General features: G+C 51.4%; 8 protein-coding genes across 8 annotated transcripts; 5 read left to right on the top strand and 3 right to left on the bottom strand.

Annotated features, from left to right (window-relative positions):
* Positions 1-662: 662 nt before the first annotated feature.
* N7477_007388 (cellulase family protein) lies at positions 663-1,922 on the bottom strand (the record flags this gene model as incomplete). The annotated part of the gene is made up of 1 exon (XM_056969051.1): positions 663-1,922. One exon carries the CDS (start codon positions 1,920-1,922, stop codon positions 663-665), a length of 1,260 nt encoding a protein of 419 aa, XP_056819083.1.
* Positions 1,923-5,187: 3,265 nt separating this feature from the next.
* On the top strand, positions 5,188-7,745 carry N7477_007389 (potassium ion transporter; the record flags this gene model as incomplete). The annotated part of the gene is made up of 2 exons (XM_056969052.1): positions 5,188-6,861; positions 6,924-7,745. The coding sequence occupies 2 exons, from the start codon at positions 5,188-5,190 to the stop codon at positions 7,743-7,745; spliced, it is 2,496 nt and encodes an 831-aa protein (XP_056819084.1).
* A 647-nt stretch (positions 7,746-8,392) lies between these two features.
* N7477_007390 (glycoside hydrolase family 16 protein) lies at positions 8,393-9,645 on the top strand (the record flags this gene model as incomplete). The annotated part of the gene is made up of 2 exons (XM_056969053.1): positions 8,393-9,226; positions 9,301-9,645. 2 exons carry the CDS (start codon positions 8,393-8,395, stop codon positions 9,643-9,645), a joined length of 1,179 nt encoding a protein of 392 aa, XP_056819085.1.
* A 934-nt stretch (positions 9,646-10,579) lies between these two features.
* Positions 10,580-12,793, bottom strand: N7477_007391 (uncharacterized protein; the record flags this gene model as incomplete). The annotated part of the gene is made up of 1 exon (XM_056969054.1): positions 10,580-12,793. The coding sequence occupies one exon, from the start codon at positions 12,791-12,793 to the stop codon at positions 10,580-10,582; it is 2,214 nt and encodes a 737-aa protein (XP_056819086.1).
* Positions 12,794-13,950: 1,157 nt separating this feature from the next.
* Positions 13,951-14,984, bottom strand: N7477_007392 (dTDP-4-dehydrorhamnose reductase family protein; the record flags this gene model as incomplete). The annotated part of the gene is made up of 2 exons (XM_056969055.1): positions 13,951-14,653; positions 14,803-14,984. The coding sequence occupies 2 exons, from the start codon at positions 14,982-14,984 to the stop codon at positions 13,951-13,953; spliced, it is 885 nt and encodes a 294-aa protein (XP_056819087.1).
* A 927-nt stretch (positions 14,985-15,911) lies between these two features.
* On the top strand, positions 15,912-17,605 carry N7477_007393 (FAD-binding oxidoreductase; the record flags this gene model as incomplete). The annotated part of the gene is made up of 2 exons (XM_056969056.1): positions 15,912-17,510; positions 17,573-17,605. 2 exons carry the CDS (start codon positions 15,912-15,914, stop codon positions 17,603-17,605), a joined length of 1,632 nt encoding a protein of 543 aa, XP_056819088.1.
* A 428-nt stretch (positions 17,606-18,033) lies between these two features.
* On the top strand, positions 18,034-20,127 carry N7477_007394 (STE20 family serine/threonine-protein kinase; the record flags this gene model as incomplete). Its single annotated transcript, XM_056969057.1, has 5 exons — positions 18,034-18,082; positions 18,150-18,217; positions 18,285-18,452; positions 18,514-19,115; positions 19,170-20,127. The coding sequence occupies 5 exons, from the start codon at positions 18,034-18,036 to the stop codon at positions 20,125-20,127; spliced, it is 1,845 nt and encodes a 614-aa protein (XP_056819089.1).
* Positions 20,128-23,282: 3,155 nt separating this feature from the next.
* On the top strand, positions 23,283-25,118 carry N7477_007395 (uncharacterized protein; the record flags this gene model as incomplete). Its single annotated transcript, XM_056969058.1, has 5 exons — positions 23,283-23,532; positions 23,571-24,139; positions 24,193-24,445; positions 24,511-24,841; positions 24,908-25,118. The coding sequence occupies 5 exons, from the start codon at positions 23,283-23,285 to the stop codon at positions 25,116-25,118; spliced, it is 1,614 nt and encodes a 537-aa protein (XP_056819090.1).
* Between the last annotated feature and the right edge of the window lie 551 nt (positions 25,119-25,669).

A 25,669-nucleotide genomic window follows, 5' to 3' on the forward strand; every position in this document is an offset into this window, starting at 1 on the left:
GTGACTCGATGGGGAAAGTAGCTCTCCCAGAGCGCAGACTTGAGAACATCAGAAAAGGCGCATACCAACAACACCACCAACCCGATAATGCTAAACCCCGGCAGACAACGAGTTACCCAGGCCAACATCTTGACGGATCTGAACACGAAATGTGAGAGTAGTCAAAAAAAATACAAAGGATTCGTAGACCGCGTTTTACAGGGAATGAAGCGAGTAAAAGGGGCTACTCTCTCTCGCTCTCTCTCTCTCTCTCTCACCCACATGGTTGCCTAGTATGTTGATCTACATTGATCCCCGTGTCCCTGAGGACTACAGGAGCGAACAAAACGGGCGAATCAGACATGCTGGTGCAGGCAAATGGGCAGCACCAATGACCCTGGTGAGGAAAGGTGGGACTGCAACTAGGGTCTAAGGGGACTAGAGACCAAGAGGCACGACGTGAGAAGGGTCAAAGAAGTGTAAGAGTGGATCGAACCCGCGAAAAAGCTTGGCCGCATCTGCGACTGTGAATGGGTGAGACACGCACGGCCACTCCCCCGATCCCGCCCCGACACCAATCACGGCAACTAGATGCAGACCGTGGTTGACCGGGAGGATATCAACTCGTGTAGCTCATTTCTTTTGCTTCTCAAAGTTCAGAATCTCTCATCTGATGTCAATTTTTACAGTCCTAGGCGCTGCAAATCCGCAAGACGATCATGCGATCGAGTGCTCGGGCTCCATGCATCGTCCACCAACCCATAGCTCTCCCATTCCCCCGTCGCCTTGCGCGGGTTCAGCGCCCAGTAGCCCCAACTCACGTCCATCAGACTCAGAAATTGCACCAAATGACGCCAGTAGTTGCCATCTCCTGCCGACTGATCATCGGGAGTTCCGAATTCTCCCACCCACACCGGCGCAAGATCCTCGGCCACCAGATAAGCCCAGTTCGTCCACATCTCGGCGGCAAAGTCTTCATATGACCGGCCCCCATAGGGGCGCAGGCTGCCCCAGCCAGACCACTTATAGACATGGGCGGAGTAGACCACTCGATCGGGCACGCTGAGTCGCACGGGCCGGGAGCGCACTCCAGACAAGTCGTTCGCAGACGAGATCCCTTCCACGATCATCAGCCAGTTCGAGTTCATCGCCAGCAACCGTTCAGATGCTGTCTCGGCCGCTGTGGCCCAGTCGGCCCAGTGCATCGTTCCCCAGAGTCCCCGGACTTCGTTGCGCAGGTCCGCGCCCATGACAAGCGGGTTCGGCACCAAGGGCCGCATCACCGTCTCCCAGTTGCGAATCCAGTCTTCCTCGGTTTGGGGAACACGGCACAAGAACTGACCACCAAACCAATCGTTTGACCAGCCTGCATCGCAAGGGTTGGCTCCACAGCACCAAGTCGCCTGCGTAATGTGATTGTTGACAATGATGAGCAGTCCAGCCGCGGTTAAACTCTCGACGACAGCGTGAAACACATCCAACGCCCGTATCGAGGACCCTTCCGGAATACCATCGAAGAGATCTCGATTGGCAGCAATCACCTCGCGTCCTATCACTGCGTTCTCACTCACAATCTCATCGGCGTATGGTAGCCGCACACTGTTGAATCCTAAATCGAGGATCACTTGTGCGATCTCATCACGATGCCGCACCTCCAGTCCCCCGGGAACGAAATCAATATCGCTTGCCCCGTACCAGTTGATACTAGCCAGTTTGATAGGCGTGCCCCGGGCATCGAGGATATGTCGGCCCTTGGTGTGAAAGGGCGGAGTGAAATTAGTACTTGCCCGGAGAGGGTGGCTGCTGATGGGGATCGTCGGGACGATCAAGATCTCGTCCCTTCGGACTCTCCATAATAAAACCCGATATAGTAGAGCTGCGATCGTGGCCAGCACGATGGATACTATTCGGTGTTGCCGGATCCAGTGGATTGCGGCTCGCATTCTGTAGTGTGCCATCCAATCGTAGACCAGGAGGGGATCTAGATGGATTCTTTCCAGTGACCCTCGACTCGACAACTTTTTCGCGGTAACGCGATGAATTGGATTTTTTGGGCGGACTCTGGGTGTCTGCCATGGCAGCATCCGGAGGAGCCGCGCTTACCCTTCTGTGGGAAGCCATCGGCCAATAATAAGGTGCAGTGAATTGCTGATCTTGGCCCAAAAATGCTTGTTCTCGAAGGAGAAGATTAAAAAGATGAAAACAACTGTCCTGTATAAGTCAGGGTTTTTTCAACGTGATATGCGTGTCAGACCTGATCCAGGCAGCATTCATTGGACTTTATAGTGCTGATGTCAATTAACCTTAAAGAGACGAGGCGTTTGGAAGTTGCCCTGGGAACGCGCGTCTACCATCCCAAAGCTCTTCCTCTCGGGTCCCAAAAGTCGCTGAACTAGTCTCCTGATCCTACCAGTGCTGATCATCGCAGGCAGTTGGTAGATGTGGATCTGATGTAGCCACATTTAGCACCAAATCACATTCCGAAGGTTCTGTCGAACAAATTCCTCGGTCACTTGATTCATCTTGACCACAGGCTGGAAATGTAATGTGAAACAAAAGAATCAAAATCAATGCACTGATTTAAAAAATGACACCAAGGAAACGACCATGCAAAGAAGGAAAGAAAGGGTAAGCTCAACCAAGCGCTACGATTCCTCAATCGCATGATTCGCCCAGACTTCCGAGGAATCTGTCACAACCTCGTCTTCGCTAATAACAAATCATTCCTTAGTCCAAATCCAACAATGGACTCTTCAATAAATCTGCGCAAAGTGTTTCGTGAATCGTGATGGCCACCGAGCCGCAAGTCGCTTTCACCGAAACTAATGAGACGGATGAGGACCCTTAATGAGCTGCTGCTTGATCGACTGGGCGCTATTGAGGGAGTGGTAACAAACATTTACGACGAGTGACCTTCTAGTAAAGATGTCGGTGTGAATCTCTTTCTCAGTGGAAACAGTCTGAGAATGCTTCACCTCATGTACATTTGTCTACATGTCGAATAGCAGAACTTAGATGCAGTAGGTCGGATAAACCTTGGTGAGGAGAAGGGTCACTACTCACTAAATATGCGCCATTCTTGACATTTACTTTAACCCTCTGCACGGAGGAGGGGAAAATTCGAAGGACTGACAAAGTTGAAAAGTATTCTTCCTATTCGTTGCTACCACTGCCCACGACAGATTAGCAATGCGTACCTGTTATGGATCATTAAGGCAAGAAAAAGACAATTTGATCAAACCGAGATGATACTTGACGGAAACAGGTCGCTTATAATCGCTACATAGAATGCCTTTGTCTCCTCTCTCTCTCTCTTTGTCTGTCTTTAACAAGTTGCGTTTAAAGGGCTTCTGGGCGGTGACTTTCTTTCTACTTTTCTCTCTCCGGCTATCCATTCATGATCTTGAAGCAATGCTCGAATTTGGTCTCTTTCGAAACCAACTCTTCGGTATCGGTGAATCATTTCACGAGTTGCCAGAGCTTCAAAAGACCTAAGAACGAAGTTTCTCCTCATCTCAACCTAGATAAAATCTTCTGGAGTGTCATTAGACAAATCTCGTGTGTCCTAGAGTGATCGCATCAGGAGACAAGGACATGGTTCATGCGCTTCAGTGTGATGATTCACGACTTGGCATTGGTGTGATTAAATAGCTACAACTCTGTTCCTCATGGAATCTACTCATGTAGCAGGCAATTTCCGCATCATGACCCATCATCAGTCCCTCTGAAGCGTAAGAGTGATAAGTATGATATGTAAAAGAAGGAATGCGTGTGGGTGAATGATTCTCTATTTGAATCGTCAATGGCAGACCGTTGGCCCACAGAGGCAACAAAGATTAGTTGCTAATCCGGGGTGTTGAGGGGGAAGTATATACCAATGGCCCATGGAAAGGAGAGACAATGACGCCGGCTATCATTAGTTCTTCAATGCCCGAATGCAAGCAAAGCGACCGGGGGGCTGGCTGAACGGGGGCATCCCCTGGGTGTTGACCGTCTTTTTATTGCCGGCGCGGTGGGTGGATAATCATTCAAAGACATTTGAATCTTCATAATGAACAGATCGATATCGAAACTTCTACTCGGGCATTTTCGGAGATGCCTCGCTATTTTATGCAGCACGAGTAGAAAAAGCGAGTTCATATTGGTTGATCATCGTAATCCTTGTCAATAGAGCTGCACTGATAACGCTCGATATGCAGTCGATGGATGAGATTGAAATCAGAAATTGACCGCTAGGAGGTCTCTTTCGACTAGGATTAACCTGATCGCGAATTCCAGGATCGGGTCCGAGCCCAGATATCATATTCGAAGGATGAGACTCGCGACCCTTCGACCGGGGCAATGAAAAGTGGGCCGATGTCTCCCCTGACGAAAACCCAATTTCCCCTTTAGAGGCGTTCCTTGACTGTGTGTGTGCTGCAACCGAGTTATTGCAGGAGTCAGGGCTTAGCCGCACTGCGGGACGACACACTGGAATGCAGTCGAGATCGGAATATTTCTGAGATATAGACATGGAAAAGTGGATCGCAGGGATGTTTCAAGAGTCTCGACTCTGCGAGACCGCGCCAAAAGCTTGGCTTTTCAATGTTTCAGTCCGGGGTGGATAACTTCCCCTTTTTTTAGTCCCTCGTCTGTTAGGCAGATATATAAGGTCGAGTGGCTTCACCCGATAGATCTTGGTCGGAACATGAAGTTGATCAAAAAAAGAAAAATCAAAATAATCAAAACCGAATCAATTCAAATCATATCCACTCTGCAAGCGCATTGCCGAGTTCGGCCACAGGAAACGGCGGGAAACGATCGACAGTACACGTTTTTGGCATGTCGAGTCCGTTTCTTACCGTAATTTACCGTCCGTGACAATTTCCGTTTGCGCCTTTTTTCGTCGCCTTTCGTTTTGGGCCTTTATTTTTTTTCCAGTTCCTTGTTTGGACCTCCTATTCATCTCATTGTACCGCCATGTCCTCGGTTTGCTATCTTCATCGTGGCCCAATACCACGCGGCTAACAACGGCGTTGCCCGTGCCTCTCTTGCACGAGTCTCGGCAATCTTACGCATGTATGGACTCCCCCGATCTGGTGGCCAACTGAAGCTAAATGACGACAGGACCGAAAAAGTTTCCCCTCTTCGAACAATCCTGACCGGTCACTACGTCTCCGCGGACTGTGGCCTCCGCTTGGGAACGGCGACGCCGGCCCTTCGAATACCATGTACTCATCTTACCTCCGGCGCTGCTCAGCATTTCTTCGCCGGGCGAACAAGTTCAAGCAGCGCATCCCGCTAATCAACCAGCTGCACCTCAACTTCATCTTCCTCCATTATACCTATATCATCTCATGGGTCCTCGTCGGCTCCATTATTGTCTACCCCGGTAACAACATCGCCTATATCGATGCCCTCTTCCTCTCGGCGGGCGCCGCCACTCAGAGTGGGCTGAACACAGTCAACTTAAATGAATTGCGCCTGTACCAGCAAATTGTACTCTATATGATAACAATGTTCTGCACTCCAATCCTTATCAACAGCGCCTTGGTCTTCATTCGTCTCTACTGGTTCGAAAAGCGATTCCAGCACGTGGTCCGTGATGCGCGCGCCTTGCGTTCGACCCGTTCCCGCATGGACACAACCAGCCGAGGAAAGGACAGTGACGAGATCAATCGTGCCGAGCGCGGAGTCAGCGGTCGCTCCATCGTCGTGCTGCGGGACGGCTCAGGCGATGCGCGAGGCGACCGACTCCCCGATCCCACGCGCAAGTCAGTCAACGATGCGCAATCCGAGACCGAAAGCCCTGGTCACGATGCGAGCGGCCAATCCAGTAGCGACGACGATCGGATGGAACGCCGATTTGGCTTGGGCAGTTTGAGAGTGCCGACGCAACTTAATCCGGAACAACACATCGCGTTCTTGGAAAATCAGAGGAAGAACACAGGTGCCCTGCGCATCCCCAGTCCTCGCGAGTACGACCGCGGTGGTGTCCCCGAAACTTTGGACGATGGGGAGGATGAGAGGCCTGACCCAGTCCAGCCTTCGAGTCCCCAATCCGATAGTCGGCGCAGCTCTACGCATTCGGACGAAAACGACCACGTCCCTCCCCTGGAGCCGCCACACATCACCATCAATGAGCCCGAATTTCCCAGAACGCGCACCCGTGGAAGTATATTTCCCCGCTTGGATACAAGACCTACTGTGCGAGACACCAAGGAGGTAAACGAGACGACCGGAGGATTGAGTAACGCAGGCACGCGGAACACAGTCCGGGGCATTTGGCGGTCGCTGACCCAGGAGAGAGACCACACAACCCAGCCGTATCTCAGCTGGAATGCGACGGTGGCTCGAAACTCCAACTTTGTCGATCTGACCGAGGAGCAGCGTGATGAGTTGGGCGGCATTGAATACCGCGCGCTGAAAACCCTGGCGGTCGTGCTGATCTCTTACTATGTTGGGTTCCACATCTTCGGCATCTTGTGCCTGGTCCCCTGGATCGTTTCAGAGAACGATCCGTGGGGTAACACAGTCAAGGCCGATGGCGTTGGACGGCCCTGGTGGGGAATCTTCACTTCTGGCTCTGCTTTCAACAACTTGGGCTTTACCCTGACCCCGGACTCGATGTACTCCTTCCAGAGGGCTATTTTCCCTTTGCTGATCATGTCGTTCTTGATCATTATTGGCAATACTGCATTCCCGTGTATGCTTCGTTTGGTCATTTGGACTCTCTCCAAATTTGCTCCTCAGGGCACGGCTCTTTGGGAAGAGCTCAAGTTCCTGCTTGATCACCCTCGTCGTTGTTTTACCCTCTTATTCCCTCGAAATGCCACCTGGTGGCTGTTTGCCATTCTTGTCGCCTTGAATGGCATTGATGTGATCTTTTTCATCATTCTGGACGTGAGTTGTCTATCGATCTTTTTGCACTTTCATTCATTCTCGGTATTGACTTTGATTCATAGTTGAACGACCCGACTGTGACTGCCCTTCCCCCCGGTATCCGAGTCCTGGACGGCTTTTTCCAGGCCGCATCTACTCGTACTGCAGGTTTCGGTATCGTGAGTTTGTCGGACCTGCACCCCGCTATTCAAGTCTCATACTTGATCATGATGTACATTTCCGTTTTCCCAATTGCCATCTCTATGCGTCGCACAAACGTATACGAGGAAAAAAGTCTGGGTATATACGGCCCCGGTGACGAAGACAACGCCGACGACGAAGATGACCAGACAGCACCCAGCTACATTGGAGCTCACTTGCGACGCCAACTGAGTTTCGATTTGTGGTATGTGTTTCTGGGATTGTTTGTCATCGCCATCGCGGAAGGACCTCGCTTGGAGGTCACCAGTGACTCTGGTTTCCAGCTCTTCACCGTCCTGTTTGAGGTTGTCTCTGCCTACGGTACTGTCGGTCTGTCCTTTGGGTACCCTGGTGTTGACACCTCTTTCTCCGGCCAATTCAACGTGGTGTCCAAACTGGTGATCATTGCCATGCAAATCCGTGGCCGCCACCGTGGCCTGCCGTACTCACTAGATCGCGCCGTCCTGTTACCTTCCGACGCTCTCAACAGGCGCGAGGCTGCTGATGCTGATCGTCGCATGCGCCGACGTACCTCGAATCTCAGCGGTGGCGAGTCCATGGGTCGTCCTCGGTCCCGGTCCATGTCCATGGGACGTGACGTTGGCATGGCTACCGCCACGGAAGGCTATGACTGGCAAACTCAACAGCCCCAGGGTAATGGCGACGTGTTCCATCGATCCTCAACCGTGCGCTCCGGTCGTTAGTATCCGCGGGCTTCACATATTCTACACATCTTTTGTATTTACATAGACATTGGGCGTTGTTTGGGGGCATCCGTCATTGCTGTTAGCGTCGCTTTTTGTGGCATATATTGAACATATTGGAGAGTTGGTAATTGAATCCGCATGCATCACTTACATCTTATTGAGCCTTGATCCTTCTCGATCTAAATGACGTTTGGGTCTTCCCCGCGTGCAAGCGCCCGCATTCCTTTCCGATTCCGGAGACTGTCGCGTGTACCGCGTTGGGAGTCGATAGTAGGGATGATAGTCATGGAAATGGGATTATTCTCAATGGCATCGAGAAAGAGAGAGAGAGAGAGAGCTCGGTAAGCGGGTGGTTTGATCCTGATTGACCAAACCTATTTGGGGTGCTGTGTATGATGGTTTATACTTCACGCAACCGTTGATCGACGCCGCGCCCTGAAATGATCGGCGCTAGTCCGCTCCGAGCACATTCCAGAGACCACCATGACGGCATCAACATGGGACGATGCCGTACTTAAGCTGCGAGATGTGAACCTTAGGACAGGTCCATCGAGATCGACACTGTGCAATAAATCAACCTTTGTTCGTCTCTTCCCCGTCCTGGATCTAGACCATCACTATCGTGGACATCTTCTACACCCATCATGGATGGTCAAAAGCTCCCTCGAGTATACCTCGATCGTTACAGCGGGGCAACTTCCAAATATCCCGATCTCCATCCGACTGATATCCCCAAGGCTCCGTCGATCCCAGTGATCCCGGTATCCGAGTCCCCGGAGCGCAAACCCAGCCAACGACCCTGGTACAGTCCATTCACCTGGACCCGACGACGGACATTCATCTCCATCCTCGTCACGATCGTGATCATACTAGTCATCGTCGTCCCCATTGAAGTCGTCCGAGCCAACCGCTACCCTGACTACAGCCCTCTAAATTACACACTCAAAGACTCCTACGCAGGCCCATCCTTTTTCGACCATTTCAACTACTTCACCGAACCAGACCCAACCGATGGCTTCGTCGTCTATGTCAACAAAGAGACAGCCACAAACCTCAACCTCACCCATGCAAGCGACACCTCGGCAATCCTCCGCGTCGACACGGTCACGCCCAATGCGCTCAGTGGTCGTAACTCTGTCCGCATCGAATCAAAGAAGGCATACAACACAGGTCTTTTCATCTTCGACATCATTCACACACCACACGGCTGCGGAACATGGCCTGCTCTCTGGATGACCGATGGAGCGAACTGGCCCGCGAATGGCGAGATTGATATCCTCGAAGCAACCAATGAAGCTTCGCATGGCAATGAGATCAGCTTGCATACCACGCCCGGATGCTCTATGAAAGTGAAGCGAAAAGAAACCGGAAACAGAATCTACAAGACCTGCGATAACAGCACGAATGGAAATTCCGGATGTGTTGTGGTCGGGGAACCTGAAACTTACGGCGCGGCGTTGAATCAGAATGGTGGCGGTGTAAGTTGGAGTCCTTTCCTATCTCCCATCTTTATGTTCCCATCAAGCAATGCGGACCCCTGACCCTTTAGCAGATCTACGCATTGGAGCTTCGCAACGCCGGAATTCGAGCATGGTTTTTCCCGCGCACCTCCATTCCGTCCGATATCACATCCAAGACACCAGACCCATCAACCTGGGGCACAGCCCTAGCTGACTTCCCCAGCACAGAATGCGATATCCCGTCGCATTTCCAAAACTTGAATATCGTTGCGAATATCGATCTTTGCGGAGAGCTTGCCTCGCAGCCACAGTATTATGATCAGTTGTATGGTTGTCCGTCGACATGTACGGATTTTGTAGCGAGGAACCCTTCCGCTTTCTCGGATGCGTATTGGGAGTTTAGGAAGTTTGAAATTTATCATGCTTTGAATGCTTAGAGGATTTGATGGACCGGTTTCGGATTGCTTTATGAGCGGGAGTTTTGCTGGGTTTTTTTTCTTAATTGCTTAGTACGAATGGGATATGGATGTATTTCATAATGATTAGATTAATCTGCTAATACACCCCAATCATTGATCCAATTCTTGATACTCATCCATTGGTATTTTACGTATAATTGCATTTGCACCAATGTAAAGTACAGACGCCCCTTAAGACATATCCCTGAAGTCTCGTGAATCCAGTATCCTTTGTAAGGAATCAGGTCACAATATCAATGTCGAAGCGTTATCAGTCTGTCGTTGAATCTACATATGTCGGGGTCTCAGTACCATTTGTGATTAATCCTTGGTTGATTCTTCTCTACCGTAGGATCCTCAGTGCCATTCAATATCCCAGTCCTCAACGAAAGGTTCTGGGCCACTATGCTCATCAAGGCTCATTGCACCAAGTTTGAAGGTTCCCGAATGAAAGTCTAGAACTTGTTCACAAGGAGCGCACTGAAAAGATTGCTCTCTTGCGCCACATGCTTCACAGCGGCTTTGGTAAACTCGGAAACGTCGAAAGAAAAAAAACGAGATTTGCAGCAACGTTGCGGTAGGTTGTGTGAGTGAAAGTCACTTGAATGCAGACTTTTCTACATCTTCTTTTATTTAATACCAGTCAAAGTGACTTTAGAAAGGAAGATAATGAATGCAGAGAGTACTCGTATACATCATCCAAAAATGGGTATCTTAACATGACTCAAAAACACGCACAAGCAAACCGGGTCCAACCACGGATAACAGAGAAAGCAATGAACAAGATCAACCCGCGAGCTTGGTAAGTTTGAATTTTTGACGGAAGAGGAAAACATGAAAACCTGAGCGAAACCGAGATCAAACACCAAAGACCTATAGAAAAACGTGTCGTCGTGAAACAATGGAAGAAAAGTTAAAGCTGACGCAGCAGACTTCCCTCTGCGAATGGATTTTCTGGCGACAAGTCCAGCATTGGCTGCGTCGCATTGCGATCACCTGTTGCCACGCCTCGCCCTTTGAATGGTTTGGGTTGGCTGGTGACCTTTTTAGAGGTCAACAGACTGTTAGGTTGGAAGGGATTGGGCGGCATAGTGGGACTGGCTTCGGCAGAGCTGAGTTGGGAGGATTTGTGAGGTGCTGTGACTTGGCGGACGCTGCGGGTGGTATTTGAGCGGTTACGGGTCTGGGCAGGTATTTCGACGGATGGTCTACGCCATGAAGTTGCGGGAGGGATGGCTATCGTGTTGGCAGCTAATTCGGGTCCAGTGGCAGCGTCGACAAGTTTCACACCGGGTTCAACGGTTACACCGCGGCCTTTACGGATATGTTGTGGTGCCTCCTGGAAAACGGGCGTTAAGTCAATAAGAGGTTTTGGTTTTTGGCTGGCGGACAGAGACCGGCTGAGGCCATCCGGTGCACGAGTCATGGTGTTTGTGCGGCTGTTGGAGTGATCGAGCGGGTGTATAGGGCTCTCATTCAGCAAACCCTGGTCGGTGAAAGGGTCTTCTTTCGCACGCTTTGCCCGTTCATCCCTTTCATGCATCGCCTGTTTTCGCTGAGAATATGATCGACCCAGCAAACCGGTGGGAGAGAAGGTGGTGTTCTCCAGTTCTGCAGAGGGTCTTCCCGGAATATCAATGGCCAACTCCTTGGAGAAGGACGACGGTGGAGGAGCATGGTCCCGACTGCTCTTCTTAGAAGCGTAAACATCCTTAGCCGTGGATGGGCGTGGCACCGTCTCACCATTCTGGCGGTACGTGAGAGACCTTGATGGAAGATGGATTCCGGCCTCGCTCTTCTCGGTTGCCCCCATCTTGTTGACAAGATACCAACTCCGCCACGCCTGGATCACCGTGAACCACTTGTCAGCCATAGCGCGGTCATTGGTACTGAAGAAGTGCACAAATTTCTCGGTAGACAGGAACATGGAAGACTTCTGTTGACTTTTGATGGCCATGCAGATCTTTTTGGGAGGTCTAATTTCCTTTGCAAGAGACCGTGCATTAGGCTTGTATATGTCAAAATCGGAGAGGTGACATATGACAGTATGATCTTTGGAAGACTCCTTCTTTGCAATAGTCACTTGCCCCGTGGAAGATAATGTCACCCACCGCTTGTCCCATTTGCCGGGTCGCTGAGAGTAGTAGAGGTAGGCACTTGTCTCAGAAGGCTTCTCGCTTGGAACAAGATTGGCGTCCAATTCGGCAAGGGCATCCATGCTCGAAGGAGGAATAACGATCAGCCTATTGTCTGCATCGTGTGACCAGGAGTTCATGATGTCTCGGACACGCTCATATCTTCGCAAATTTCTCTCCAAGCCAACTTGGTCGAAAGATTCCCGGACGATGAATTTTTCAGGGTCGATGTCACGCGACAACTTCTGAGAGGCGGACACGAGCAAATCTTGCACTTGAGTAGATGGAGTCACGGAGAGCTTGAGCAAATTATCGCTGTATTGCACAAGAACTTGGCGTTCTCCAGCATTCACCGCTGAAATGGGCGCATCTATTCCAGGAACAATACCCCCTCCGCCAACTCCAATATACCTTGGCGCAGAGTCTTGCGTCTTCGCGAGGCCCATCTTCTGGAAGAAGGACTTGCGCGTATTCTCACAGGACGGCGCATGTGCGCTGGCTCGACGACTCTCTAAATCAGCAGCCGTTGGCGCCGAACGGGGGAGCTTTGTTTTGCCCACATCCTTTTGAATGTGCACGTTCTTCTCAGATTTCACCGGCCGTAACGTACGATCGAGAGATGGCTGCTTCTCGCCCTCGAGCTGTGCCATCGCATCTTGTCTGTGTTTCCCGCGCGTGAGCTCTTCTTGCGCGCTCAGTGACAGGTTGGCGGTTGGTACAGAAGACGCCTCGTAGGGTTTTGCGCAAGCAAGACTTGGTATAGGGGGGATCGGTGGATTGGGCACTGCAGTGTTGGTGGTATTCACAGCAGGGCGGTTGCGACGGTATCGAGACATGCTTCTCGCGATTGAGGGGTTCTGGTCACTTGTTGCGCCATGTTGGGGAGGAAGCGCTTTCTCATGGCGGTCGGCACCATTCGCCTCTCGAACAGATCGATACCGTGACATTGTCTGCGGCACAACGTCCGCAGCAGGCACAGCAGGCCTCACCATGGTTGCGCAAGCACCTCGTGGGTCAAGAAGTCAAAACTTCAGATACGGTGTGATCTTGATGGCGAAGTGATCAGTGCCATTCTGGGGTGTCAGACTTGTAAGGCTGGGATCGCGGAGTAGAGGCGAAAGTTTGGGGCGAAGTTGGTCCCTGGGCCAAAGAAATCAGGGGGAGGTGGGACGGTTAAAGGTCAAAGTGCCAAGATGAGGCTGGAACAAAATGCGACAAGGCCCGCAGTCCTGCAATCCCTCAAACCTGCAATCCTGTTTTGGCTCAATCAACGGTCAGATCTAACGTGACAATCAAGAATCGGGCCGCATTTAGGAGGAGTAGAGTGTGATTCATCAGACTGGCAACCTACCCAGAGTTTCATCGGATCGTGGGAGTCAAAATGCGAGTCTGAGTTTTTTAAGAGTGGAAGGAATGCAGGAATGTGGAGCCGGAAACGTCCTCGTTTCGTGTTGTGTCCCCGTTGCGCTACCATCGGCGACTTTTGACAAGTCAGTGAACTCGGGCAAAGGAATCTTGCTATCTGGTGTTACACTTGAGTAGACGAAGAGACAATGCCTTTGGTCCCTGGGCTCCACTCAGATCCGCGACATCATGGATAGACCCGAGGTCCACCCGGTGGGGGGATCATCCTAAGATGTGAAGCTACGCCTGCAAGGGCTGGGGCTTTTTGTACCTATCTGGTGTAGATTTCGACGCCTAGTGTACTCACTAGAGCTGTGGTGGCTTCCAAATCAAAATACATACTCTCCAACGGCGTGGATCATAGTGGGCTCACACACCTAGCTATATGCAGGGTATCTCCAGCAGATCCGGGCTAAGTCGATCTAGGGCTTGACTAAGACATTGGTCTAGGAATGGGATCTCACGATCGAAGCCAAAACGCAGGGAACTAAGGAAGATCGCAAAATTGGGCGTGCATGCTGTGGGTCTAGACTCGTCACATTTTCAAGTTGTATTTATTTTCGTGTTCCTGCATGGCAAGAGCCCTAGGTGGCTTGGGAGGCTACTCATGCTCTCTCCACCTGATTGCCCTCCTAATATGTATCCTATTAGGCTTCTATTTCCTGTATGCCCCCAACTCTCTCTTCCTATGAAATTGTTAGGATGAGACCGGTCAAAATGAGATGAAATGAGATGAAAGGGAATCTTACCACCAGGCCACGAAGTCCATGGTTCGCACATCGATGCCTAGGTCCTTGAGCACCTTTGTGGAGAGGTGCGTATCATAGGGCCGCTGCACACTGGCATTGGGATCATTCCCCTCCTTGTTGCGAATCATACCGGGCAAAGGCACGGAAAGCACCTGCGCCAGCTTCTCACAGATCTCATACTTGGTCATGCGGTCCTCGGAGCTGAATTGCAGAATCTTTGGCATCTCCTTCAGGTGCTTCTTCTCTTTCAAGTACTTGATCACGATGTCACGGCACACGCGGCCCACGTCTTCGGTGTTGGTGGGGTACCGCAGCGCCCAGTCGTCCATCTTGACTCCGGCATTTGCATCCTGCGCTTTCATGACGGCATCCACGAGACAATTGACTGCACTCTCCGAGTTCTGCTTGGCCGACCCGTACAGCACGGGAACTCGCAACACAACACCCAATCCGCTCTCACGAGTCGCCTCGAGCACTGCCAATTCACCATCGCGCTTGAGCTCGCCGTACAAGTTAGGCGGTTCGGTCTTCGCATCGGCCTCATAGGGGGCGTCGCCCTCCTTTCCGGGGAAGACGTAGTCGGTTGAGATGTAAATGAGGAACGCGCCACGGGTCTGGCATTCTTCGGCGAGAGCACGAGTAGCGTCGACATTGATCTTACGCGCCTGCTCCGGGTTCTTGTCGCACAGGTCTGGAGATCTGTTTGCCGCACCTGTTGAGCTCCACGTCAGCTTGAGTGAAATGATCCACGGGCATTCCCGGGCTTACAATGGATCACGATATGGGGCCTGGCAGTTTCAGTGAGCTTCACGTAGCTGAATAGGGTCCAATTTCTGGATGGGACTCACTTGACATCGTCCAACAAAGACTTGATCTCCTCTGACTTTTGAAGATCCGCCTTGAGGATTGTTGGCGGGGCAGCACGCGTGTATCCCTGTCCAACCACAAGAACACCCGAATGCTGGAAGGTGCTGAAGACCTGACGGCCCAAGAGGCCGCTAGCTCCAGTCACAAGGACTACAGAAGACATGATGAAGCAATTGTGTAGGAGAAAGAGTTGACCCTCGGTGAGAAATTGTGCCCGTTGGCTTTGCGGGGCTCTCCCATGACGTAACTGACTCGCCGTCGAGTTTCGCGCGGTAGAATTTTGTTTACTCTTGAAATCTACCAGATCTGTACTTTGTTGTAGCTTTAATCGAATGAGCTTCACTAGTTGATTTTCAATGATCTTTGTCATCGCTGTGATTGTAATGGCTGTGATATTGCAGAACTTAGCCGTATTTAGAGTTGAAAAGCTTACCCGGTGCTGCCGCCACCATTGTTTGTTAGGGAAGATTTGTTCCGCACACAGCAGTGAAATTTCGATTATAAAAAAAAACCCTAGCTGTAGCATATCTATAATCAGGTTGGAATTCCGGTGAACTTGGGGATTGCACTTTAGACCATGCGTGAATCGTTGCCCTAGAGGGGAATGAAAGCCTAACCAACATAGAGCAGGCAGATACTACCTTCACCAAATTTATAGGATCTTAACCAGCCCTATAACAAGACTACACATCTATACCCTAATGAAGTTGTGGATCGATCATCGAGGACGAATTCAACAGCTGGAAGATCGGCCGTCAATTTACGAAATGTTGCGGCAAGGATAATGTCTCCATGTTAGGTGCTCGAGAGCACATCTGCGCATACCGAATCCGGCCAATTACTGAATTGGGCAGGTAACAGGCTTCGATAGCGAATTGGAAACGAACAGTGGAAGCCGAAAGCAAAGAATTTGATAATGCCGAGAAACGCCGAACAGATCAGAAACATGAAGTCGCGGAGGCAACTCCGATGGTGCAAGCAATTAAAAATTGGGATTCGGCTGAAGATCGGAGCGGCTTCTCCACTCTTCAATTGACCGGGCATCCACTTCCGAATTCCTTTTCCCTCTCTACACCTCTCGAGCACCGCCATGTCTAGTGCCAGAAATCTATCTGCCGCTTTGCGGCGGGCACGAGTGCCTCGCCCTCGCCTTCATCTCCGACCCGCTCTTCCTTACACACCTCTGACGACCGCCGTGCGCAGCTTCAGCGTTAGCTCCACCGTCCGGGCTGACAAGCAGATCAAGTACACGAGCGATGCATACCCCAATGTCAAGCGCGATCCCAAGTTCGCAGAGCTTACCGCTGAAGACGTCACGCATTTCAAGGAGCTTCTGGGCTCCGAGTCAGCTGTTATTGATGGCGTGACCGCCGATGCGACGGACGATATCGAGCCCTTCAACAGTGACTGGATGCGCAAATACCGTGGCCACACCAGATTGGTCCTGAAGCCTGGAAGCACAGAGGAGGTTAGCCAGGTGCTGAAATACTGTAATGAGAAAAAGCTGGCTGTGGTGCCGCAGGGCGGTAACACTGGTCTGGTCGGTGGCTCCGTGCCCGTTTTCGATGAGATCGTCATCAATACCTCACGCATGAACAAGATCCGCTCGTTCGACGCGGCTTCAGGTGTGCTGGTTGCGGATGCTGGAGTTATTCTCGAGGTAGCGGATCAGTATCTCGCTGAGCGCGACCACTTGTTCCCTCTGGACTTGGGTGCCAAGGGATCCTGCCACATCGGAGGCAACGTCTCTACCAACGCCGGAGGATTGCGCTTGCTGCGTTACGGCAGTTTGCACGGAACTGTGCTGGGTCTTGAAGCGGTCCTGCCGGACGGGACTATTGTTGACTCTCTGTCCACTCTGCGGAAGAATAACACTGGCTACGATCTCAAGCAGCTCTTCATTGGCTCCGAGGGTACCATTGGCCTTGTTACTGCTGTCTCCATTATCTGCCCTTCTCGGCCCAAGGCTGTCAATGTTGCTTACTTCGGATTGGAGAGCTTCGAGCAGGTGCAACAGGCCTACCTTCAGGCCAAGGGCCAGCTATCCGAGATTCTGTCTGCCTTTGAGCTTATGGACGGCCGCAGCCAGAGTCTGGTCAAGGAGTCTACTGGCAACAAGTATCCTCTCGAGGGCGAATACCCCTTCTACTGTCTGATTGAGACCAGTGGCTCCAATGCGGAGCACGATATGGAAAAGCTGGAGACTTTCCTTGAGAACGTCATGGGCGAGGGTATTGTTGCTGATGGTGTCTTGGCTCAGGATGAGACCCAGTTCCAGGCTCTGTGGCGCTGGCGTGAGGGCATCACTGAGGCTCTGAGCCACCTGGGTGGTACGTACAAATACGATGTGTCGATCCCCCTTTCCGATTTGTATCTGTTGGTCGAGGATTGCAAGGCTCGTCTGACCGAGATGGGCTTCGTTGGTGACGACGACTCTTTCCCTGTTCGTGCCGTTGTGGGATATGGCCACATGGGTGACTCCAACCTGCATTTGAACGTTTCCGTACGCCAGTACAACAAGGAGGTCGAGAAGGCTATTGAGCCTTGGGTGTATGAGTGGATCCAGAAGCGCCAGGGCAGCATCAGTGCCGAGCACGGCCTTGGAATTGCCAAGCGGGAGTTCATCGGCTACAGCCAGAACGAGACTATGGTGAAGCTGATGAAGCAATTGAAGGCTCTCTACGATCCGGTAAGTTCGGCACCTTGCTCACACCTAGCCCCCCGTCTGAACTATGCTAATCCAGACTACAGAACGGTATCATGAACCCGTACAAGTACATCTAAAAAGGCCTACACCCTTGAATAAGGTGTTAGTAGTGTATAAAATATCCATCACTTTCCCTAGCTTCAATTATTTCTCCCACTAGCCGACTAGTGATGCTATACAAACGCGATGTCACATGATCTGGCTCTCCTTGCATCTGCACTAGGCCATATCACGTTAGTGTCTCCCCACTTAATGCCTGAGGCTAGCATCGGTTGCCATGCGAGACGCGCCTTGTTTGGACAAGGCCGTTCATATATGCTCCACCCCTTTTGGTTTCAAGTGCCCAGCTGCCCGACACTTTCTTCTTTTTTGCTATCACTGCCACAGCTCCTGGAATAAAGGTCTTTTTGAGTTCAAAGTTCACCCGGTTTCCGCTGGACGAACACCGTTCCGCTGCAAGCCTGTCCGATCGGAACCGCTAGTTCGGCTTGATCATTGCGAAACCATGGCAGACGATATGGCGAGCCGTTACCAGGTGATGGAGGAGCTGGGAAGTGAGTACCAGATTTACCTAAAATGCCCTCTCATACCATATACTAATCAATTATCTTTCATTCATAGGTGGAAGTTTCGGTGTCGTTTACAAGGCAATCGATACGCACACCGGAGAGATAGTTGCGGTGAAGCATGTACGCGCCACTTTTCCTCCGATGCCCCTCACACGCACATCCAATTGACCTTTTTCTCGCGTCGCAGATTGATCTCGAGTCCAGCGAAGATGATATTCAGGAAATTCAGCAAGAGATTTCCGTCTTGGCCACCTGCGCCAGTGCATATGTTACACAATACAAAGCGAGCTTCCTGAAGGGTCACAAACTTTGGATTGTGATGGAATTTCTGGGTGGTGGGTCCTGCCTAGATCTGGTACGTGGTCTAATTCTGCTGGTTTGCAATAGTTGCGTGGTTTGTCGCTAACCAATTGCAGTTGAAACCAGGGGTCTTCAACGAAGCGCATGTGGCCATCGTCTGCCGAGAGTTGCTACAGGGTCTCGACTATCTTCACGCAGAGGGAAAGATCCATCGAGATGTCAAGGCGGCAAATGTATTGCTGTCTCAAACCGGAAAAGTGAAGCTAGCAGACTTCGGTGTGGCCGCTCAGCTGGTCAATATCAAGTCGCAGCGCAACACATTTGTCGGTACCCCATTTTGGATGGCGCCGGAAGTTATCCAGCAGGCTGGATATGACTTCAAGGCGGATATCTGGTCGTTGGGTATTACCGCGATCGAAATGATCAACGGCGAGCCACCTCATGCTAGTACCCACCCGATGAAGGTGCTTTTCCTCATTCCAAAACAGCCTGCCCCGCGACTAGAGGGCAACGAATACAGCAGCGCCTTCAAGGACTTTATTGCCCAATGTCTAACCAAGGACCCCGACCGTCGCCCTAGTGCAAAGGAATTGTTGCGACACAAGTTCATTCGCGGCGCTGGAAAGCCTGAGTCCCTGCAGGAACTCATTCACCGCAAGCAAGACTGGGATGGCGGCCGTGGAGTCACGAAGGACGTTAAATACTACGCAGAGTCCCTGTTAGTTCCCAACACCGCTGGTGGTTCCAATTCGCAGCTAATAACTGAGACCAGCAACACTATCACGAAGCCACCCACCCCAGAGGAAGACGAGGACGATTGGGTGTTCGATACTGTCAAAGCTCCGTCTATGTGGGTGCCCAAGGGCACTGACTGGACCACGCTTGACGAGGATGAAGACGAAAACGAAACCACCCCTGCTCAACTAATGGAGGACTTGCATATCTCCCAACCACCCGTCCCGCCCAAACATCAGCCCAATTCCACAGTTCGACGAACCCCGGCTGCCGACCGATCTCCTTCAATCCGCAGAGCCAACACCAAGCGTCGATCCAGCGGTATCAAGCAGCCACTTGGGCTAGACTTGAGCTACGGAAACAGCCCGTCCACTGTTCGGCAATTCCGCCGAGTATCGGACAAAGTTTCCAGTGAGACCCCGAAGGTGCCGCCTGGCTTCGACGAAAATTCTAGTCCGAAAGTTATTTCTGGCGAGTCCAGCAGCAAGGAAGCTCAGCTAGGACGCCGTGCATACAGTCGTGCTGTTGGACTTTCGTGCCAAGAGGTGCTCTCCACCACAGGCGACGGAGAAAAACGTGAGGCCATCTCTCGGCTGGCCGAGGCCTGGAGCGACTTGGAGATGGTCGATCCCGAGGGCCTTTATCACATCATCCGCACTATAAATGAGAAACTTCAGGCGTATGTCACAGATTCCGACTCTTCCGACAGTGATGAGGAGATACTAACCCCAGACAGTGATCCCCGCCTCAACTCCATGATCCCCACATCTCCTCAACCCGACTCTCCTGGGCGGCCCCGCCTCGTTCTGGCCCAGAACAATCCTCACCTCAAAAGCCACCGTCGCCGACAGTCGAGCGTGGCGGAACCAAATCCCCCAACACCCCTCTCCAACATGCCTGGCCAACACGTCGCGGGCATGGAACATACTAAACAACTGTCTGATGTGCTCTACTCGCGTTGGGCAGATGGACTTCGCAATCGCTGGGGCATCTAAGCGATCATCCGCAGCATGCTCTCCCCACGCACATCCCCTCCTCCTTTCATCTTCTTCCATTCGCTGTATAGACCATTCCGGCGTTTTACGTGCTTGTACAACCCCCCTTGCGTTCTTTTCAGGCTTACCACCAGCCTTGCATCTATGGTGTCCGTTCTTTCTTTTCATTTCTTGTACCCTGGTGGGACTGGTCCCGGAGTTTTGATCTGGTGTAATATCTTGGAACTCATGTTCATGTCTCTTTTTTGCCTTTGTCTCTTTCCTGGCTCCAACATATGTTTTAAACCCTTTTTCCCTTCTCATAGATAGGCTTTTCTCCTCGCTGTCATTTACCTACGATTGTGTCCTTTGTTCCCTACCTTTTGCATATCTCAAGGCAAGGGACTTTCAGTGTGCGATAGCTCCAACGCTATTTGTGAACCATATGTCCGAGCGGAAATGCTATGATGTGATTGGACTTGTGGCTACTGTTTCTTGTATTCTTGTCCAATCAACTCATTGGTCCCTATTCCTGCACATCCAACCCTCTGCATCCGTGATGATCGAATGTCCTAGTGACTGTAGAAAATTCAGAGCTTTCGTTCATCGTCAACTTTATCTTCCAGTGATTATTTTGTTTCAATTCTCATATCCGAGGTTTCATCGATTCAAAATTGCCAAAATAGAGTACCCCTGAACTCGACAGCCAAGACGTCTAGATCTTCCTAGTTACTCTTTGGAAGTCTCGCCCGGCGCCACTTCTGGGGGCGGTGGGGCTGCCTACGCACTGCATGTAATTTGGCAAAGACTGCCTTTCTCCGTGATGCTATTTCGGGATTGGTTTCAGTGGAGCGTCATAGCTTTTGCATTGAGTCGGACGTGGGCGGATATTTGCAATTATACCACCTTGCTACATTGAGACGTTAATCCAGTCGTAGACATTCGAGCTGGGAAAGTAGGGTCACAGCACAAAACATAAATGCGTGTGGCCTGCACATGCAGGTGGTTTCCACTGACAAAGTCCGACACTATACGATTCAGCATCGGATTATATAAATCTGCGCCAGGGGTAGACGTAGACACGGGGAAAAAAAGTTATTTGGGAGTTCTTGTCAGCTGGTGGTCCTAGGGGTCTTTTCAGGCGCTCCAAATTCATGCTTTCCGCTGCACATGTGATTAGCACGGGCAACATGCCACGAACTTCGTGGACTTCGCGATAGGAGACGGGAAATATTAGATACATGGTCTTAGGATTGAGCACGTGTCTATTAAAAAACCCTGTTAGAACGATTTGAGTAACAAAGAAATGCAAATAACTCTCGAGCTAGTTCGAGAGCAAGGATGTGCATGGCTGTGTTCAGTCTGATATGGCTGATTCGGTAGAGATAAGTCACCATTGTTATCTACTGAAAGTTGCATTCCTTGATAGCAAAGCTATGTGACTTCACTACACAGAATATTATCTAACAAATACATGCTTTGAAGTACATACAGGGGACGGACTAGATCGCGTATAGACAGATGATATATTACTTCTTGTGATCTTAGCAAACAACTTTGCAGCACGGACACCACCAACCCGAATGGCTGGCGTACGCCAAGTGCACAAGCAGCTTCACCTTTCCATCTTCTCCTTATCATTATGGGCCCCATTGTCAAGACGTTACCTTTGAGGAAGGGATACATCTATATGGGAAATTGTACTTTACGTCATGAAAATACTCTGCTTTGAGCCATGGATTGTGACTTAGAAACGAGTGCAATTCACGGGACCTATACATCGCCGGTAGGGGTATCCAAAAGCGGAGAGTGTGATCAAAGTAGCCCAAGCTTACCAAGCCGCCCGTCAGGCAAGAAGGCTACAGACCAGAAAGGCCTTCAAAGGCCTGGTGTAAAACACCTGTGGCAGTATCCCAGAGCTGTACACGGTCTTTACGTGGTCTCAGGGTCTTTACAAGACGTTGTTGTCTATCCGCCTTTTGAGGGACACTTCGACCATGGCATATGCTGCGGCATCCATGGCCGTTAGCCTTGCTATTATTTCGTCTTTGCGAATCGGAGTAGTCGCAAATCACCACGAATGACAAGACATGGAATATGGTTCATCAGCCCGGCCGTGTCCATTAAGAAACAGAGCACACCCTTTTTTGCGGCAAGGCTGTCGCGGACTGAAGCATCCTTCAAAAGATGATTGCTTGACGGAATGAACCCGTAATGTACGGTCGGATTGTCTTCATCCTCAGCTCGTTGAGTTCATGAGATTAAATTCGTTGAAATCTTCATCATAATCTATAGCGCAAGCCTACATTTGTTTTGTTTTATGAACGGTGCGTCTATGGTTAAGCCAATCACTTTCTTGATGTGGCCGCTTGTATTTTTTTTTTTGAAGCCATAGTGTTTTCCTTGAGAGCCTGGTTGACTGTTTCTTCAAGCTGATTGCTCTCGCTCTCATACCGAGATCGAATCTGTTGATCGCTGCGAGGAAGATACAGAGCGTCTGGTCGAAAAAGCACATTGCGATAGATCTAGACTTCTCTGGCGGTCATTCCCAGTGAGCCAGGACGCGGGGCGAACAACCTGTAGCCTCATTTCGTCACGTGGATGAATCTTACGAAGGATCGTCGCGTACAGACAGATCAGAGGTCACTCAAATGTATCCCATGTTTGAGATAGCCTTTTGGCAAGAGAGGGCCCATAAGGAACCGTTGAGCGTGGAGCGGTGAAGCTCATTTTGCACTTGGTTGTCTACAGGGTCTAGACTTTGACATTTCTGTATGCATTCTGCCCGGTAGGATCGTCCGTCAGTGGAATGCAGCCTCGCGGGGAATTTCCAGCGCCGATCTCATGAAACCGGAGCTTTCGCTGTTTCCCATTTTTAAATAGGTAACAGTGTAAGGTGGGAAGGGATGCCGGGTCAAGTGGACTAGAGACCGGAGATATGTGAGAATGTTTAAAATGAAGCTCGGCAGCGCTAAGCAGCGTCGAGGCTGCGGCCCCTGAAACACTCGTGGCAAAGAGGCGCGGTCCTTGGGACCCGCTGTGGGCTGTGGGCTCAGGAGACGGGGACTGGACTTTCTGTCATTTCGTTTCCTTTTCTCAATACATATACTCCAATCCTACACTCTCGTTCATGCCCACCTCCCTCACATAGTTTCTCTCCAGCTGGCTGGCCCACAATGGAGAGCTTCCCCGGAACAGGCGACGACGTCCATGGCTCTGTGCCGGATGCGTCCCGCACGACTCTCGCCTCTCCAATCCAACCGGAGCCTGTCTCCGGGCAAACAATCTCGCGATCCTCACCATTGTTGCAGAACCGATCATCACTACCACCGCGAGCGCACCCAGGTGGCCGACATGCGAAACGGTTGACCTTGAACTTCCCCATCAACGTTCCGTTGGACCAGCCGCCATCCGCCACTGACCCCAGTGTCGCCTCCCCCGGATCGATGACCCCCGTCACGCAGCCTTCGACTCGTCCGTCCCCGCCACTCCTGGTGCTCCTATTCCCTTGGATGTCGACGATGATGGCATCGATTTCCTTCGAGCCATCGCCCTCCAAGAGCGGAGGGTGATGGAGCTCCGGGAAGAGCTGTCACGGGCCGAGACGGACCTGTCAACTCTCAAGAAACAATGGGCGCAGTCGGAGAAGTCGAGGAAACGCACCGAAATCAGCCTTCATGCTGAACCGTTGCTGCCACTGCGATCTCCCGACCTTAATGCGCCGGAGGCATCCAGCCCGCATCGCCGGGAACAAAGCGTGAGCTCGGTCGGAAGCTCGTCGGTATCACAAGAACGTATCAGCCGGGAATTGGATCGTCGAAGTATCATCCGTCCCACTTTAGCTAAGGGTACTACTATCTCAGCCAACGGGCGGCGTGTCTTCCAAGGCTCTCACACGCGCACATTGTCTCTCTTGTCTCCAGTGACAGCCCAGAGCCCTTCTCTTGGCGGCCCCGGTTCGTCAGAGGCTGAGCGTGTTGGCCGCGCCCGCGGTCAGCTACATTGCCGTCTGTTGAGCGTCACAATGCCCCTAGTATGGGCATGCCCATGGATGAGAGTCAGGTGCCGGAACATGTGCTTTCACAGTGGCAGAGGACTCTGCCGCCTCCATCGCGCGAGGCACTCATGCGTACGGGCAAACAGATGGCTTCCGATCTGCGCGAGGGTCTCTGGACATTCTTCGAGGACATCCGACAAGCAACAGTGGGCGAAGAGGGTATCAACGCGACCGAATCACGGACTATGTCACAATCCAGCTCGTTAACACCGTCGAATTCACGCAAGCGCGATTCTTTGGCCAAATCCCAAAGTCGAGACCGGCTATCAGCCGCAGGTAGTGGTTCGCGATCAACATCATCATCGTCGCGGGGAGGAGGCCAGCGGCCGATGCATCATCCGGTAAAGACACCAAGCCGGTGGACATTTCCTCGTCTTTCTGGCATGAATTCGGCGTTGATTCACCGGCGCAGACGTCGACAGGCGCTCATCGCAGTCCCTCCGACAACACAATCGCCGCAACGACCCCACGGCGCGCGAACGAGTCCGAGCGAACAAATCACCACTCCAGCAGTCCAGCCGCGGAGGATGATACGGCCGACAACTGGGATTTGCGGGACACGCCGCTTCCCACGTCCAAAATGACGCATACGCCCTCGTCCAGCCGGTCAACAGTAGAGTCCTTGAAGCATGATCAGTCGCCCGGAACACAAAGTAGCAGTCCCCGAACGAGTGCCAGGTACATATCGACTTTTCCTGATTTTATCTATGACAACCTCGTCATGCGCTGACGCCCCCTTTCCAGCTTTGGCGAATGGAATCCCAGTTCCGCCGCCCCCGATCCCAGCGTGACCGAAGGTATCCCCTGGCCCACTATCACCAAGTTGGCCCCGTCCAAGCTACAACGTACCGCCTCCAACCTCATGGCTGAGTGGGAGCGCAGTCTCTCGCCTTCACCCGACCGAAAGGACTCGTCGTCCTCGTCCAGCCGAAGCAAGAGTAGCAAGAAGGACTGATGGTCCTCACATTACCTACTTTCCTTTTCTTTTCTATGTACATATTAGACCCCCTTTTCCTTCTTCGGCCCCATTAAGGGTCTCCGTTGGGCGATTTGGCACGAACACACGGATTCATGCAGGGTTACGACAGTTCAACCCACGAGAGCGTTCCTTTCTATTGCCAATATTTGGAGCAGGTGGCTTCATTGCTTTTCTAGCTTGTCATCTATGATGGAACAGCTGAAGATGAGCATCATCAGTCAGACACAATAAATTTATGATTGGAAATAGAATGATGACTGAATACCTTGACTTGTTTGCATTATTAGTGAGACGCAACTATACGAGGACGGTGATTTCCTGGAGTGTCACGTGACAAACGACGCAGTTGGCGAATCTGGGTTGCCGTAAAAATAAATTTGCGTGAGTCGCCTCCGCAAGATCTCCGAGCCTCGACGTGAGCTTCTCGAACTTGCATTTTCTCAAGGGGACTTCTACCAGACTTTTTTTTCTTTCAAACGCCCTCTTGCATCAGACTCAAAACATTTGAATCTCCTTTCCCTAGCGCC

Source organism: Penicillium maclennaniae (assembly GCF_028827695.1).
Source record: "Penicillium maclennaniae strain IBT 15551 chromosome Unknown utg000007l:1.0-4884863.0:1.0-4888362.0, whole genome shotgun sequence".
NCBI classification, from domain to species: Eukaryota; Fungi; Ascomycota; class Eurotiomycetes; order Eurotiales; family Aspergillaceae; genus Penicillium; species Penicillium maclennaniae.